This window comes from Aethalodelphis obliquidens, unplaced genomic scaffold, assembly GCF_003676395.1.
Source record: "Aethalodelphis obliquidens isolate GAN/ISIS:26980383/991018 unplaced genomic scaffold, ASM367639v1 scaffold11, whole genome shotgun sequence".
In the NCBI taxonomy this organism is placed as follows: Eukaryota; Metazoa; Chordata; class Mammalia; order Artiodactyla; family Delphinidae; genus Aethalodelphis; species Aethalodelphis obliquidens.
In genome coordinates, this window is record NW_020837955.1 from 29,816,534 (window position 1) to 29,834,408 (window position 17,875).

A 17,875-nucleotide genomic window follows, 5' to 3' on the forward strand; every position below is an offset into this window, starting at 1 on the left:
TGAGGAACTGTAGGCCCCTCTCAGGGTCGCACAGCATCAGATGAGAAGTAGGGCCCCTGAATCCAGGATGCAGACTCTACCACCGTGGGGTGGGCATGGCTCCTGCCTGTCCGGGGGTGACTTACGGTGTGCCAGCTCAGTGTGGATGGAGTTCAGGGCTGTGGCTCTAGGACTCTGAGCTGACTTCGGCTCCAGGAGTAGCATGGTTAGAGGAAAGCCTGTTGGATTAGGAGCCAGAGACTTGAGCTGTGTGATCACCCAGGACCCCTTCCCTTCTAAGCATCAGTGACGCCTTCCAATCATCGCTGGCGTGTGTACATTCATTCACTGAGTCTCCTCTTTACTTTTGACACCAGAGCGCGCCACCTGCGGGTAGGAATGCAGGCCCAGGGGGTAAGCACGGGCCAGGAAAGCGCACCGACCACCACTGGTTATTCATATTTCCTGCAATTCCAGTGAGGTCTGGCAGTAGCACCTTCATGAACACGAGTCGGGTCATTTTTAACTCTTCTGCAGTTCACAAGAATATACATTTCCTGGGTGACTTTGATTTTCAAGGCTCTCAGACTGGTCGGCAGATCCTCTGAATTCAGAGTGGAGTTCTGTTGTGTTCCTGCAGCTGGCAGGTGTGTTTTCAGTGCCCAGGCAGAGGTGGATGGGGTGCAGCAGACGAGTGAGACAAAACGAGTGAGACAAAAGCCACACGGCTGAGTCACCGAAGATGACCAGGAGACTCCCGCCAGGTGTTTTGGAGAACTGGCGTCCCTAGTGGAGGTGGGGAATCCGAAGGGCCAGGATCCATAAATGAAGACTTGGGGCTTCCGCCTTGCTCTCCACGTTCTTAGATGCAGGAGAGTGGCCCTTATTGAGGATGTTAAAGGGATTTTTGGAGTGTCAGGTTGAAGTGAGTTTCCCCGCTGTATGTTGCACGCTTCTGTGCCCCCGCAGAGACTGACCGCTTCTCTCTCTGCCCTCGTCTCTATAGCCTGGGATTCTCCTGGAATCCTGCAGTGTTTCCCTTTCCACATCTCTGCTTAGGATTTTCTCTTTGGAATTAGCTCCTGATTGAGCATCTGTGTTATTTGTTTAGTGGAAAGAAACATGTGCATTGCCTGGCTCCTCCTAGTATGGTGGATTTACAGTGTTGTGTTAGTTTCAGGTGTACAGCAAAGTGAATTAGTTATACATACATCCACTTTTTTTTAGATTCTTTTCCCATATAGGCCATTACATAGTATTGAATAGAGTTCCTTGTGCTATACACCAGGTTCTTATTAGTTATCTATTTTATATATAGTAGTGTGTACATGTCAGTCCCAATCTCCCAATTGATCCCTCCTTCCCCACTTCTCCCCTGGTGACCATAAGTTTGTTTTCTATATTTGTGGCTCTACTTCTGTTTTGTAAATAAGTTCATTTGTACCCTTTTTTTTAGATTGCACGTATAAGTGATATCATATATTTGTCTTCCTGTGTCTGATTTCACTCAGTATGACAGTCTCTAGATCCATCCATGTTGCTGCAAATAGCATTACTTTGTTCTTTTTTTATGGCTGAGTAATATTCCATTGTATATATGTGCCACATCTTCTTTATCCATTCCTCTGTTGATGGACATTTAGGTTGCTTCCATGTCCTGGCTATTGTAAATAGTGCTGCAGTGAACGTTGGGGTGCATGTATACTTTTGAACCATGGTTTTCTCCGGGTATATTCCCAGGAGTGGGATTGGTGGGTCATATGGTAGTTCTATTTTTAGTTTTTTAAGGAACCTCCATACTGTTCTCCATAGTGGCTGTATCAATTTACATTCCCATCAACAGTCAAGAGGGTTCCCTTTTCTCCACATCCTCTCCAGCATTTATTGTTTCTAGATTTTTTGATGATGGCCATTCTGACCCATGTGAGGTGATACCTCATTGTAGTTTTGATTTGAATTTCTCTAATAATTAGTGATGTTGAGCATCTTGTGCTTTTTGGCCATCTATATGTCTTCTTTGGAGAAATGTCTATTTAGATCTTCTGCCCATTTTTTGATTGGGTTATTTGTTTTTTTGAGATTGAGCTACATGGGCTGTTTGTACATTTTGGAGATTAATCCCTTGTCAGTTGCTTTGTTGGCAAATATTTTCTCCCATCCTGAGGGTTGTCTTTTTGTTTTCTTTATGGTTTCCTTTGCTGTGCAAAAGCTTTTAAGTTTAATTAGATCCCATTTGTTTATTTTTGTTTTTATTTTCATTACTTTAGGAGGTGGATCAAAAAAGATCTTGCTGTGATTTATGTTTAATGCAGAAAAACTGTAGGGTGAGATCTTGAATGTATTGCATCCCAAAGGACAAAATATAGAACCTATTGTTAAGATATTTTTAGATTTTTTTCCCTGCTGAATTATGTTGGGGGGAAAAAGTCTAAATTTCATCTATATGATCCCTTTCAGTTCTTACGCTACATGTATACTTAGCAAGATATAAGTCTGTCTGAATTGTGCATCATATCTTTGTGATTGAAATGATAATATTGCATTTCCAGGCCTCACAGCTAAAATTAGAAGTAAACCTCAGATATGTGCCCTTATGGAAGCAAAGTTACGGTCTATGGTTTCTCAAGAAAAGCTCTCACTTCCCATCCTTAATATCTCCCTCAAAAATCGATAAGTAATGAGGCTCCATGGAACTGAATTTTACCCATACTATAAGCATTAGGCAACAAAAAAACTTTACAAAAATACTTTTGTTGCTTCCTCCGCCATGTTACTGTTTTTAAGTAATTTAGAAAGTGCGGGCTGGGAGACCTTGCTCGGTTTCAGAAAATGAAGACTTTGAAATCAAATCTTCAGTCTATCAGAATCTAACTCCTTGTGAAGAAGTGGAGCTGCTAAGAGGAAGGGGCTTTCCCCAGGGTCACATGGCTGGTCGGGGCCGAGGCTGAGCAGGGCCCCGGGTCTCTTAACTCTGGACACAGGGCACCTTGCCAGAGTCTGTGAATAATGGAGCAAATCAGTTTTCTGTTTACTTCCCACTTTGGCCCTCCCAAGTTCTAGCCCCTCTGAAATATGAGATGGTAGAAAGGAATAGTGTGTTTTGTGGATTGTCGCCCAACGAGTAAGAACCAGTGGGCTGGGTGGCTGGCTGAGGCTAGCCCAGGGTCCTCTTGCGGTCTCTGAGGCTCTCTTCCAGTTCTTCCCTGCTCTGTGTTTCTGTGAGTAGGGGTATACTCTCTGCTCGTTGGCTGCTGTCACCACCTGCCTGTTCTCCGGAGCCTCAGGGAGATAAGGGAGGCTGGAAGAAGGGTGTGCTTGCCCAGCCTGCCTATCCCCTCTCCTGAAGCCATGTAGGTGCTGAATGTGACACAGTAGCTTCATGGCCAAGGAATTGGGGAGAGATGAGATGTGTTTGGGGACAGGGACCGAATACGGTCCCTGGGGGCCCAGGCACAGTAAAGGTTCTGTTCTAGCTCATCGTGGAACTTCACCGTCTGTAGCCTGTCCAGTTTACAGGGCACTTGATCTGACCACCCCTAGGTTGTACAGATGAGGCAGGGGAGGCCCAGAGAGGTTCTGTGATTTGCCTGGGGCTGCACAGCTATTAGTAGCAGGGCTGAGATGAAAACCCGCCACCCACTCCACCCCCTCCCCGTCCAGCTTCTTAGCACCACCCATTGCCCCCGCCCTCCCCAGGTAGGTGGTCCTCAGAGGTGTGGGCTGACTTGGTTGGGAGAGGAAGCAACAGTCACACGTTCATCAGCTCCCTGTTCCAAGGGGGACTTCTGCAGAGTCCTGAGGTAGTTTCACAGGGGCGCAGTGGGGACATCACCCCGGTACCTGCTCCCCTGAAGGACGCCTCACCTGAAGCCTGGCACCCACCAGGACAGCTGGGCACATGGTGCAGAGTTACATTAGCTGAGTCACATCTGTAGTGAGCGGCCTCTGGTCACGGAGCGCCTCCTCCCTCCTATCCGGGGCGATGGCTGGTCTGTCTCCTGCTGGAGAATTTGCTGGTAAGATGGATTCCTTAGCTCCTGGACCCTTTGCCAGTAATTCATGGGCTCATTCAGGAAAGCTTAGTGCCTACTGGCTTTGACACAGGGTCAAAGGATGTGAGCATTTTTATAGTTCTTAATTCATTTGGCCAAACTGTGTGCAGAGAGCTGGGCTGGGCTCTGTGGAGGACAGGTGGAAGTGTTCCTGCCCTCGGAGAACTTCCGGGGGTGCAGGGCTCATGGGAGCTGCACCGCATCACGGGATGGGCTGCAGCAGGACCCCCCCCCCCCACCAGGTTGACAAGATCTTGATGATGTCGAGTGCACTGACGCAGAAAGCCTCCATTTTCTGGAGGACCAATTTGCTGAATTACTGAGTGACTTTTGTGATCTTTTGTTTTTGGAGTTTGGGGGTAAGTGTTGCCTCTGCTTCTGTCCCAGCATCTGCCGTGTGTTTTATGGAAGTGGAGGGTTTTTTTTTCTTTAATTCAGTCTACTGTCTGTGTTGTAGTTTATGTCTTGTTTCTCCCTCTGGTGGCAAAATGGCAGTGGCGGACTCTCTTGGACTTCATGACATCTACTTACTTGTCTGACAGCTTTTGACTGTGGAGCTAATGGCTGGTTCAGCATTTTGGCCTAGAACCATCTTCTACTCGAGTAGAGATTAGGGGGAGGGCATATCAGGTGAGCAGGAACTCAGATACGGTCGGGGGAGAAGTAGACACTGGTTTAGTTTGTTTTTCAGGGACTAGTGAATGTAGAGGAGCCACAGAAGGTGGAGCTGGGACCAGCCAAGGGGGTAGTTGCTTAATGCAGTGGTCCCCAACCTTTCTGGCACCAGAGACTGGTTTTGTGGAAGACAGTTTTTCCACGGACCCACATGGAGGGGGATGGTTTCGGGGTGATTCAAGAGCATTACATGTATTATGCACTTTATTTCTGTTATTATTACATTGTAATATATAATGAAATAATTATACAACTCACCATAATGCTGACAGGAGGCGGAGCTCAGGCGGTGATGCGAGCAATGGGGAGCGGCTCTAAATACAGATGAAGCTTCGCTCACTTGCCTGCCTGCCGCTCACCCCCCGCTGTGCAGTCCGGTTCCTAACCGGTCATGGACCAGTACTGGTCCATGGCCCGGGGGTTGGGGACCCCTGGCCTAATGAACTCCAGGGGGTGCTGCCAACGAGAAGCATGCCCCCCAGAACCTGACATCAGTTTTTGGTGTCCTCCTCCTGGTCACCTTCCTGGCAGGGGCAAATCCCCCTGAGCCCAGCTTCCCCGTGTTGTGTGATTGCTACCCCACACCCACCCCCGCCTGGCTCGCTCTCCTTCACCTCTTTCCTCGGCAGTCCCCCCCCACCCCATCTCACATTCCTTCGTCTGCCCCATTCCTGGCCTGTCCGGCTCCTGGGCTTTGCCCACCCTCACTTTGTGCCCACTGTGCTTATCCAGCAGACATGGACGTTTATAAGCATCTACATGTCTGCTTCTTCTGACAGTGACCATGCACAGTTGGCTTTTCAAATAATCCCTCCAAGTGGCACCTCACTGTCTTCAGAACTTTTTCTTTTTTTTTTTTTTTTGCGGTACGCGGGCCTCTCACTGCTGTGGCCTCTCTTGTTGCGGAGCACAGGCTCCGGACGCGCAGGCTCAGCGGCCATGGCTCACGGGCCCAGCCGCTCCGCGGCATGTGGGATCCTCCCAGACCGGGGCACGAACCCGCATCCCCTGCATCGGCAGGCGGACTCTCATCCACTGCGCCACCAGGGAAGCCCATCTTCAGAACTTTCATCGGGGTTGGCTTGCTGTTCAGCACCTGGCATGTTACCTGCCCTCAAAGTTTATTTTGAAAATTGTTGTTGGCTGCTCATATGCCATTATTACAATTTTACTGGGTATCACATAGAAGAAAAAAAATGTATCCACAAACTTTCTACCCCAAAACTTTTTAGTGCTTGTTCATATTAATTGCACTGAATGAATGTATCAGTGTTTACTGAGAGTTCTATCTCTTTGGAGATTTGTTATCGCCATCATTCCTCTGAAACAAGTCACATTGAAGGGAGTGTCTTGGTGCACATTTTCCCTTCTCTAAAGTTGTTTTTCCGTTGGATCAATTCCCAGGTGCGATACTATGGAGCCTAAGCGCTTTGATGACTCTTAATTCATTTGGCTAAATTGTTTTCCAAAAGGGTTGTACCAATTTACAGTGTCACCACTGGAAAAGCTTTTCCTGATTTAATCTTTCCCCAGTTACATTTAAATTTAAAACTTGATCATCTAAGTTTCACATTTAAAAGGGTATCCCACTGTTCGAGTTAAAGTGTTTTGTCACCTGTTTGAAAATTTTCCTTGTGCTTTTCTGTGAATTCCCTTTGTTCTATGAATTGTCTGTTCATATCCAAGGTTAATGTTTATGGCAAGTTGCTACACCCCAGAGGGGCACTCAGTTATCACGCCTACCCAGGGACGAACCTCATCAGAATCACAGGCTCTCTATATCCCCCCATATATCTTTTAAATTTTTCTCTTCAAAATACCCAAATTTCAATGCAAAGATACCTGATAGAAGTGGGGCAATTGGTGGGGGCGGAGGGAATTATTTATGTTATCCATCTGGTAATTTTTAAGATACAATATCATTAAACTCTTTCACGTTCCTGTTTTCTCTCTTGTGACCCGTTTGTTCTGGTCATATAACGTGGAGACTAAGACTCCTCCCCTCTCTGCCTTGTAATGACTGCTTCTGGTGTTTTCTCTCCTAGTGCCCCCATCCCTCCCTCTTCAAAAAGTCCACGTGAGCAAGCGGACCATTGGGAAGATTTCAGTCGCCAGCAAAAGTAAGCCCACGTTTTACTTAACCCTCCAAACACCTACTTCAGCCTCTGTGTGATGGACTCAAGAGAAGCCACGTTACTCCGGACAGTTTCTGCCCCACTCCTGTCTTCTTTCATGCTGTGGCCAGAGTTATTTTCCCCAAACAGGGGCCTGACCAAGTTCCTCTCCTGGTTAAAAACCCTAGGAAGATCCCTGTTGCCGAATTTCTTGACCCGTGCTTCAAGGTCTTCTGTTGTGTGACCACCATCTACGCAACCAGCCTCGTCCGCTGCCATATTCCTTCTCTTCCTCCCTGCTCGTCATCCCCTCCACATGCTCAAGCCACACGCGCCCACTCCTAGGGACCCTGCAGTCCCTTCCCTCCCTCTCTGGTGAAATCCCCCTTGCACGCTGCTACCAGGGGGCGCCTTCTCACTGGTGCTTCTCTGACTTCTGCTCTCTTGCATCTTCCTGGTGAGGTGATAGGGTGTGGACTCTGGAGTCACACCTGTGGACAGTTTGATTCCCGGCTCCACCACTTTCTGGTACTTTGGCCTTAGGAAATTCCTGAATTTCCCTGTGCCCTGCTCTCCTTATCTCTCCAATGGGAATGCAGATTGTAAATCTGTTTAGGGGTGGGGGTAGGGGGCTAGAGAGCTGATAGCTAAAGAGTACAGGGTTTCCTTTTGAGGAGATGGAAAATGTTCTAAAGTTGATTGTGATGGTGATAAATACATCTGTGAATATACTAAAAACCATTGAAGTGTATACTTTAAATGGGTGACTGGTATGGTATGTGAATATTATCTCAATATACCTGTTGAAAAATAAAGAAATAGTATATCTCAAGGTGGTTATGAGAATTAAATAAATTAGTACATATAAAGTGTGTAAAGCAGCACCCGGCATATAGGAAAGATGCAGTCAGTGCTGGTTATCATTACGTAGACTTTTGGGTAATGCAGTCATATGAACCAGGGTGCCTGGCTGTGTCCCAGACAAGATTGTGACCCCTGAGGGCAGGAACCAAGGCTCTTGGGTATCCCTCACTGGCCCAGTAGCCCCTCCTCTCATACGGCTCAGTTAGTGTTGTTGAATTAGACTCTTCCATTATTATACAGACTTTCATGAGTTGTGCTCATGGTAGGTGGGTGCTCCCTGCTGCAGAGGAGGGCTGCCTCTGGCCCAGAATTTCTCCAGTGTTATTTCCCCCATTGGGCTTAGAGGAGCTTGACCCACCACAAGGTTGCTTCCCCCTCCACTCTGCTTTGGGAGTAAGATCTTTTGGGGACCAGACTGTAGGGAAGCTGATTGTCACCCATTCTGTCCCCCTCTCCCCTAGGGATGTGGTGCTCGGCTGTGGCGGACGTCCTGTTTCTGATCGATGGCTCTCACAGCATTGGGAAAGGGAGCTTTGAAAGGTCCAAGCACTTTGCCATCACGGTCTGTGATGCTCTGGACATCAACCCCAGGAGGGTGAGTGCAAGTCTCGTTGTCTTTGTATGAGGGCGTCTTTGGCTGCAAGTGACAGAAATTCTGTCTTAAGCAGAAGAGGTCATTTACTGGCTTGTGGAACCAGGAAGACTAAGGAGGTGAATCCTGGTTCTAGGCACAGTGGGATCCGGGGACTCGATCCCTCTCTCTTTCTCCTCCTCTCCATTTTGCTTCCCTCTGTTGGCTTCCTTCCCAGGCAGGTTTTCCTTACATAGCAAAGTTGCCCTACATTGTCCCTCAAGGTAGTCACCCCAGGAAAAAGAAAGTAGACTTCTTACCTGCAGAGCTGGCAGCATTCCTGGGAGGGCTCTGATTGGACGGGCATAGGTCACATGACAATCCCTTGACCAATCACAGAAGTCAAAGGGAAGAGCTTGTCTGGCCAAACCTGAGTCATGTGCTTATCCTCATTCTTGCAGTGGGGATGAACACTTGGATTTCCCACTAGAAAGAGAGGTTGTGTTTGCAGAACAGTGGGAAAAAGAAAGCATGCTGGCAGACAAAAACTATAATTGCCTCTGAAGACTAGAGTCGTAATATGAAACACAGCTCCTGCCCTCTCTGTTCACTTGAAAGGAACAGCTCCTGCCTAATCAATCCAGGCAGTATCTTCATTTCTTGTTCTTCCTTGTTTCAAATAGCAAGTCTTAAATGTCAGCAGTGCGCTAGCTGTGGCTCTTGTTGCTAAAGGGGCATTTTGGAACAACTCAACAGAAAAACAGGCAGTGAACACAGATGGTTCCCAGAAAATGAAACGTAGATGGCCCTTTGACATCAGAAAAGATGCCCAACCTCACTCAATGTAATAGCAAATCTCTGACCGATATACCGTTTTTCACTTAACTAGATTAGCAAAAATCCGAAGCTTGGTGTCATGCTCCATTGGCAAGTCTGTAGGAAAGCGGTGTTCTCATGCACTGCTGGTGGGAATGTGCAACCTCTCTATAGAGGAATCTGTAATAACAGTGTCTATCAAAATTACAAAGGCTGGGACCCTTTGACTCAGTATTTTATTCTACAGATACTCCCACAGGTGCAAAATAATGCACATATGAAGTTATTCATTGCAGTGTTGTTTGTAATTGTAAAAGATTTCAGGCAACCCAAAGGCCTGCTCACAGGGGACAGGTAAATCTATTATGGTGTCTTCATATAATGAAACACAGGGCAGCTTTAGAAAGTAAATGAGGAAAATCGCTGATGTGGAAAGACACCAAAACAAATTGAGTGTAAAAATAAGGTGCAGGGTTTCCCTGGTGGCGCAGTGGTTGGGAGTCCGCCTGCCAATGCAGGGGACATGGGTTTGTGCCCCGATCTGGGACGATCCCACATGCTGCAGAGCGGCTGGGCCCGTGAGCCATGGCCGCTGAGCCTACAGGTCCAGAGTCTGTGCTCCGCAACGGGGGAGGCCGGGAGAGTGAAAAACAGGGAGGCCCCAGAAAAAAAAAAAAAAAAAAGGTGCAAATGGTATGTATAATGTGTTACCTTTTATGAAAAACGGAGATGAAAAGAGTCTATGTTTGTATTCGTCTGTATGTGCATGAAGAAACTCTGGAGGGATTTGTAAGAGGCTAAGAGCAGCGGTTTCCCATTGAGGGGAGAGGGTGGGAACTGAGCAGATGGAGCACAAGTCCAGAGGGAGGCCCATCGGTATGGACGTCTTTATACTTTATGGATTTTGAACCACGTGAACTGCCTCAAAAATCAAGTAAATTTAAGGAGGGCATTTTGGTCTGGAAAGCTATAATTACTTGAATTAGGGGCTAGTCACATACAGGTCGGGGAAGAAAGTGGTTTTCCAAGATGGCATTCCTGGGTTAATCCTAGAAAAACTTCTAGGATTTAGGAGCAAAATAATGGCTTTTAACGAGGGCCAGATTTTCTCCAGAATGACATGTCATTTGTGGAGAGTGAGCACATTACCCTGGACCTCAGGCTGTCTTGCATGGTTATAGCTGACATCATTCCATCGAGGCATGAACAGCCTGGAAGTTCCAAACATGAAGTCAACCCATCACAGACCCTCAGAGGGTCAGGGCCAAGGGCAGCTGAATCTCTACCCTCCTACACACAGGGCCCTGATTTTGAAAGGAAGTGATTCTCTATGAAGTTTCACTAATTTTTTCATGGAGGAAGAGCCATAAAGATCAAACACTGTTGACCTTGGCATGGATATAATATGTCCTGAAACGGGTGGCCTGGAGACCCCAGCGGATGGCAGGTTGGAAGGGAAGAGTTGTATGGATTATTAGAGAATGTTTTACAACTGAAGAAACAGGCTCAGAGAGGCTAAGTGACTGCCTAGGGTCACACAGCAATCTTAGGAGAGAGCTAAGCTTGGAAGAACTGGTGCTCTTGACTCTCAGCCCAGGACTTCAGATTCTGCTGTCACAACCACGTAGCACGTGGACAGCAGGCAACGTGGTGTTGTGTGTGTGTGTATCTGTGTATGCGGAAGTGGTAGGTGCTGATGGAATTCAGCATCCTCAAAGAGAGGGTAAGAAAACTATGACAGAAAAACTTGATGGGTGATGCTGTTGGGAGCAACTGTCTCAACACACAGGTCCCCAGATTTCAGGGAATTTAATCTCAATGTTGCCAAACCACGTCTAGAATGTGGCATTTTTTAGGTTAGATATTGGCAAACCAGACGGTGCCCACAGCAAGGAGACAGAACACTGAGAGGCCTGGACTTTTCCATGTGAGGGAACCTGATTATCATTTTCATGGGAAAGAGGGTGCCTAGCGGCTCTCTTTTATTAAGAGGACATAGTCTGGGTGTTGAGGGAACTGTATTTGGCTTGTCCTGAGAAAACTTTCTCACAGCAAGACCTGTTGAGCAAAGGAGTTGGGTGTCTATTTCACGAGCAAACGAGAACCTCCACCTCCAAGCTGCTCAGACTCGATGGAATTGCTAGCGAAGGGTTTTTGCATTAGGGTGATTTCAGATGCTTCAGTCTGATTTGTGGCTTCAGGTTTTGTGTGTTTGCTGCTGCATTTTGGTGTCATCATCTTATCTCCATGTACAAGGGATTTGATTTGCACCTAATTTTACTTTCCAGGAAGAAATTTTTAAGTAGCTATAAATTAAGGCTTTTTATGGAGGCTCTGTTTTGGATTTAAGGTGTTTAAAAAGTCTTCCTCTCAACCCTTAAGCTGAGAAGTTCACTTCCTGGCTCTAATATAATGATTGCAGCAGAGTGATCACAGTGTGGTGGGAAATCTGGGCAGGCTTGCTTCTGAGCGTACAGTAAACTGAAGATAAAAGGTAACTATTTTGCTCCCAAACCACCAATTAAATTAAATGCCTTGACTACTGACTCAAGCTGTTTCCATCTTGTTTTGTTTTGAAGTTGGCTCCTTCCTGTTTAATTTAAATAAATACACCCAGCTGTTGGTCTCAAGAGAGTTTTTAAACTAATTCATTCATTCACATGGTTCCAAAAAAAGACATTCAATGAAAAATATCCCTCCCGGTCACACATTTTCTATTTGCCCAGCCCCGTCCCCCTGCTGTCGTGAGCATCCTTACAGAATCGCTTCATGCAAATATAAGCAATATGAATATATATTCTAATTTTTGCCCTTTTAACACAAAGGGTAGCATGCTATACACACAGTTTTATCCCTTGCCTTTTTCTCTTCACATTATCTTGGAAGTCTTTCCATATCTAGGTAGATAGGTAATATAGGTCTTAATATAGGCATATACACTATATCATTTTATATAGCTGATTAATGTTCCATTGTAAGGATTTACCAAGGTTTAGTTAACCAACCCTTATTGATGGACATCCACTATTACAAATATATTGTGAGCCTGTAAATATGTCATTTCACACATGTAGAAGTATATAGCTGTAGGATAAATTCCCGATAGCCCCATGCATTAGTAATTTTCAATAAATATTGACAAATTTCTCTCTATGGATGCCATAACATTTATGTTCTTATAGCAGTGTTTGAGAATACTGGTTTCCCCCTGCAAACATTGTATCTGGCTTTTTGCTACCTCTCAGTGCAACACGATCAAGCATCTTTTCTTATTAAAGAGCCGTTCTGTATTTCCTGTTCTGTGATCTCTGTTCGTAGCCTTGGCCCATTTTTCTGTTGGATTGTTGGTCTTTACACATATCAATTCCTAGACACTCTCTATATATTGGGGAAACTAACCCTTTGTCTCTGACGTGAGTTGCAAATAACTTCATTTTGTCGTCATTTTTTGGTTGTGTTATGGTGTGTTTCGCCCTGTAGAAGTTTTCTTCATGTAGTCAGATTTATCAGTTTTCCTTTATGACTGTTGGATTGCAAGTCTTTTCTACTTTGAAGTTACGAAGGAGTTCTCCCAAGTTTTCTAGAACTTTTATGGTTACATTTTTGACATTTCAATCTTGAATCCATTTGCAATTTATCCTTTATTCTTTTGCAGATGGCTATCCAGTTGTCCCAGTATCACTTACTGACTGTACCATCTTTTCCCAGTGGTTTGAGATGCTCCCTTTATCACATGCTAAATTCAAGGGAGATTTTAAACGGGTCGCTTTTCAGAAACTCCTTCCTGAGGTTCTCAACTACTCTGCTTTCCGATGTCCCTCTCCCTCACATGCCCACCCAAGACTTAAATTTCTTCCTATTTAAGATTCCCAACAGCTCCTCCTCAGAACTTCCTGTGGGAGGAAGGTCCAATGGGCTGTGCTCCCTGGAAGCAGATGCAGCTGGCCTGGTGTGGCCAAGTGCTTTGATCGGCCCCCAAGCACCAGGCCTGTTAAGGGATCAGCAGTGAAGGAACTCACAGAGCAGGAAAAAAATCAGCGTCGTTGTTTAAATATGAATCACTTGGCCCATTTGCAATCTTGGCCAGAATCGGGGTTAATTGTGAGAATAGTAACTGAGAATGTAGTTTCTCCGGGAGTTTAGAGAGCCAATGACTAGGTGCAGGGGTTAGGCCCTCAAGAGGAAGCTTAAATGTTTAAACCCTTCTCACACTAATCTTAATGATCCAGGGAATGACTTTACTCAGTTTCCCTTCTCCAGTTTTGTAAGGCATTGGATTTTCTCCCATGGCCTTCTGAATGAGGATGCAAAATCAGGACTCGCCAGTGGCTCTCACAACCTCCGCTACAGAGAAACTTCAGCTCCAATAGCGCTCGTCTCTGATTAGGGAGCTGCTTGTCCCCCAGTCTGACTCTGGCCTGGAGATCTGGCCTTTCCCTAGCTTGGCAGGAGGAGGCCTGGAAGGGCGGGCCCCCCAACCAAGGATGGATGTGTGGTGGCTGCAGATAGCTTCTGTGACACCCCTGGTTGGGGGTTTAGCTGAAGTCGTGTGCTGGCTGAGAAGGTGATCGGCATAACAGGCTTAGTGAAGATCACAGGCACCAAGTCCAAAGGCCGTGCTCCTATCTTACTAGCCCTGGGCCATACCTGTATCCTCTTTTAGTTTCTCCAGCAGTAATGTGGGTAGGAATAGCACCTCTGTGGGTTAAATGTAATAAAGAGTTGAGAAGGCTTAAAACAGTGCTTACGCCTGGAAGGCAGTAAGTGTGAGCAGAGACCCTAAAGCTCACAGCTCCGCCAAGAGAGCTGTCGGAATGGGGGTCGAATTGGTGGTGGTCATTGTGGAGCACAGGCAGATGTGACCGTCTCCTTCCAGATTGTCCTCTCAGTCTTTGGAACCTTCTTTTAAGGACATGAGAGAAATACCAGCACTGGTATTTGTGAGTGGGCAGGAGGCAGCATCGTTAACCTTTCTCGTCCCTTCTTTCCTCTTACGGATGTTTGTGTCTTGACCCTGCTCTCGGGCCCCAGGGCCCTCTGTCTCCCACTGCAGGTCAAGGTGGGAGCCGTCCAGTTCAGTTCCGCCCCTCGTCTGGAATTCCCCATGGATGCGTTTTCAACCCAACAGGAAGTGAAGGCAAGAATCAAGAGGATGGTTTTCAAGTAAGTACGATCAGATGATCAGATACTGCCGTGGTTAGGATGAAGCTAGCTGCTCTCAGAATCGTCCCTTGAAGGGTTGGGCCTGCTCTTGACCTCACAGAGAGAGAGGCTGTGGCCCGCCTTCCGAAAGCCCAGCCGAGCTGAGCGCAGCGGGTGATAAGAATTCCCTTCTCAAAGCTGTCCCTTATTACGTGATAATGTCCCAGGTGGAAACTTAAATGCAAGTTAAAAAAAAAAAAAAGATTTGCTGTTACTGTGTGTGGCTGTCAGCTGGGAGAAAGGGCTAGTGAAGGTGGAGACAGGTTAAGAGCATGAGGTGGTAGGAAGAACCCTGGGTCCTTCTCCCAGTTCTGTCCCTGGTGACCACACAGCCAGGAGAATTCACCATGCTTCTTGGAGCCTCATTTTTGTGATCTAAAAAGAGTAAGTGGTCCTCTGTTACTGAGAGCACTTTAAAAATGATGCATTTCTGTTTGTGTGCTCATACACATATACATCCTATAAATATATATATATATATGTAATGAGTCATAATTTTACTCACAAGTCAGCTGATGTGTGTATATGCACATACATATATGTGTATACATATATTTTATGTATAATTCTTTTTTTTTTTTTTTTTTTGCGGTACACGGGCCTCTCACTGTTGTGGCCTCTCCCGTAGCGGAGCACAGACTCCGGATGCACAGGCTTAGTGGCCATGGCTCACGGGCCCAGCCGCTCCGCGGCATGTGGGATCTTCCCGGACTGGGACACGAACCCATGTCCCCTGCATCGGCAGGTGGACTCTCAACCACTGTGCCACTAGGGAAGCCCTATGTATAAATATTTTATATATGTGTCTTATATACATACACATATACAGCTACATGGATATAAATGTGTGTTATACAGATGCATGTATATACATGTACATACACACAGTGTTCTTCATAAGCCCTCACAGAGGAATGCCTTTATTTGTCACCTGCCACTCTGATCTCTGGATCTTCTTTGCCCCCTGCTGCCTCTTGCCCTAGCGGATCTGAAGTTCCACTCAAGTCCATGGTCCCAGCCATGTACAGCCGTCACCTCCGCTTGCAAAGGCTCTGAGGTCCTTTAATAGGCCTCGGGCCTCTGTAGGTCCCCAGTGCTCTCAATAAGCCAGAATCCCCACACTGGACACAGCAGGAACTCTGGGTGTCCTACAGGTCCCAGAGACCCCCAGTGACTTTTCTTAAAATTTTTATTTTATATTGGACCATAGTTGATTTACAATGTTGTGTTAGTTTCAGGTGTACAGAAAAGTGATTCAGTTATACATATATCTATTCTTTCTTAGATTCTTTTCTCATTTAGGTTATTACAGAATACTGAGCACAGTTCCCATGCTATACAGTAGGTCCTTGTTGGTTATTTTATTTTATTTTTTTAATAACAAAGTGAATCAGGTATACATATACATATGTTCCCATATCTCTTCCCTCTTGCGTCTCCCTCCCTCCCATCCTCCCTATCCCACCCCTCCAGGCGGTCACAAAGCACCGAGCTGATCTCTCTGTGCTATGCGGCTGCTTCCCACTAGCTATCTGCCTTACGTTTGGTAGTGTATATATGTCCATGCCTCTCTCTCACTTTGTCACAGCTTACCCTTCCCCCTTCCCATATCCTCAAGTCCATTCTCTAGTAGGTCTGTGTGTTTATTCCTGTCTTACCCCTAGGATCTTCATGACATTTTTTTTCCTTAAATTCCATATATATGTGTTAGCATACAGTATTTGTCTTTCTCTTTCTGACTTACTTCACTCTGTATGACAGACTCTAGGTCTATCCACCTCATTACAAAGAGCTCAATTTCGTTTCTTTTTATGGCTGAGTAATATTCCATTGTATATATGTGCCACATCTTCTTTATCCATTCCTCTGTTGATGGACATTTAGGTTGCTTCCATATCCAGGCTATTGTAAATAGAGCTGCAATGAACATTTTGGTACATGACTCTTTTTGAATTATGGTTTTCTCAGGGTATATGCCCAGTAGTGGGATTGCCGGGTCATATGGTAGTTCTATTTGTAGTTTTTTAAGGAACCTCCATACTGTTCTCCACAGTGGCTGTATCAATTACATTCCCACCAACAGTGCAAGAGGGTTCCCTTTTCTCCACATCCTCTCCAGCATTTATTGTTTCTAGATTTTTTGATGATGGCCATTCTGACTGGTGTGAGATGATATCTCATTGTAGTTTTGATTTGCATTTCTCTAATTTAGATTAATGATGTTGAGCATTCTTTCATGTGTTTGTTGGCAGTCTGTATATCTTCTTTGGAGAAATGTCTATTTAGGTCTTCTGCCCATTTTTGGATTGGGTTGTTTGATTTTTTGTTATTGAGCTACTTATAAATTTTGGAGATTAATCCTTTGTCAGTTACTTCATTTGCAAATATTTTCTCCCATTATGAGAGTTGTCTTTTGGTCTTGTTTATGGTTTCCTTTGCTGTGCAAAAGCTTTGAAGTTTCATTAGGTCCCATTTGTTTATTTTTGTTTTTATTTCCATTTCTCTAGTAGGCGGGTCAAAAAGGATCTTGCTGTGATTTAAATCATAGAGTGTTCTGCCTATGTTTTCCTCTAAGAGTTTGATAGTTTCTGGCCTTACATTTAGGTCTTTAATCCATTTTGAGCTTATTTTTGTGTGTGGTGTTAGGGAGTGATCTAATCTCATACTTTTACATGTACCTATCCAGTTTTCCCAGCACCACTTATTGAAGAGGCTGTCCTTTCTCCACTGCATACCTGCCTCCTTTATCAAAGATAAGGTGACCGTATGTGCGTGGGTTTATCTCTGGGCTTTCTATCCTGTTCCATTGATCTATCTTTCTGTTTTTGTGCCAGTACCATACTGTCTTGATTACTGTAGTATAGTCTGAAGTCAGGGAGCCTGAATCCTCCAGCTCCGTTTTTCGTTCTCAAGATTGCTTTGGCTATTCGGGGTCTTTTGTCTTTCCATACAAATTGTGAAAGTTTTTGTTCTAGTTCTGTGAAAAATGCCAGTGGTAGTTTGATAGGGATTGCATTGAATCTGTAGATTGCTTTGGGTGGTAGAGTCATTTTCACAATGTTGATTCTTTCAATCCAAGAACATGGTATATCTCTCCATCTATTTGTATCATCTTTAATTTCTTTCATCAGTGTCTTATAATTTTCTGCATACAGGCCTTTTGTCTCCTTAGGTAGGTTTATTCCTAGATATTTTATTCTTTTTGTTGCAATGGTAAATGGGAGTGTTTTCTTGATTTCACTTTCAGATTTTTCATCATTAGTGTATAGGAATGCCAGAGATTTCTGTGCATTAATTTTGTATCCTGCTACTTTACTAAATTCATTGATTAGCTCTAGTAGTTTTCTGGTAGCATCTTTAGGATTTTCTATGTATACTATCATGTCATCTGCAAACAGTGATAGCTTTACTTCTTTTCTGATTTGGATTCCTTTTATTTCCTTTTCTTCTCTGATTGTTGTGGCTAAAACTTCCAAAACTATGTTGAATAAACTATGTTAAACTGCTGTGGTTAAAACTTCCAAAACTATGTTGAATAAAACTTCCAAAACTATGGTGAGAGTGGGCAACCTTGTCTTGTTCCTGATCTTAGTGGAAATGGT

At 45.1% G+C, this 17,875-nt stretch overlaps 1 protein-coding gene across 1 annotated transcript in view; it reads left to right on the plus strand.

Moving 5' to 3' along the window:
* The first annotated feature begins 3,961 nt into the window (after positions 1 to 3,961).
* The window catches only part of VWA2 (von Willebrand factor A domain containing 2), a 43,660-nt gene continuing 29,746 nt past the window's right edge, over positions 3,962 to 17,875 (plus strand). Inside the window, 4 exon segments of the mRNA XM_027113086.1 lie at positions 3,962 to 3,995; positions 6,752 to 6,826; positions 8,146 to 8,279; positions 14,125 to 14,234. Coding sequence (XP_026968887.1) covers positions 3,962 to 3,995; positions 6,752 to 6,826; positions 8,146 to 8,279; positions 14,125 to 14,234 — 353 coding nt within the window.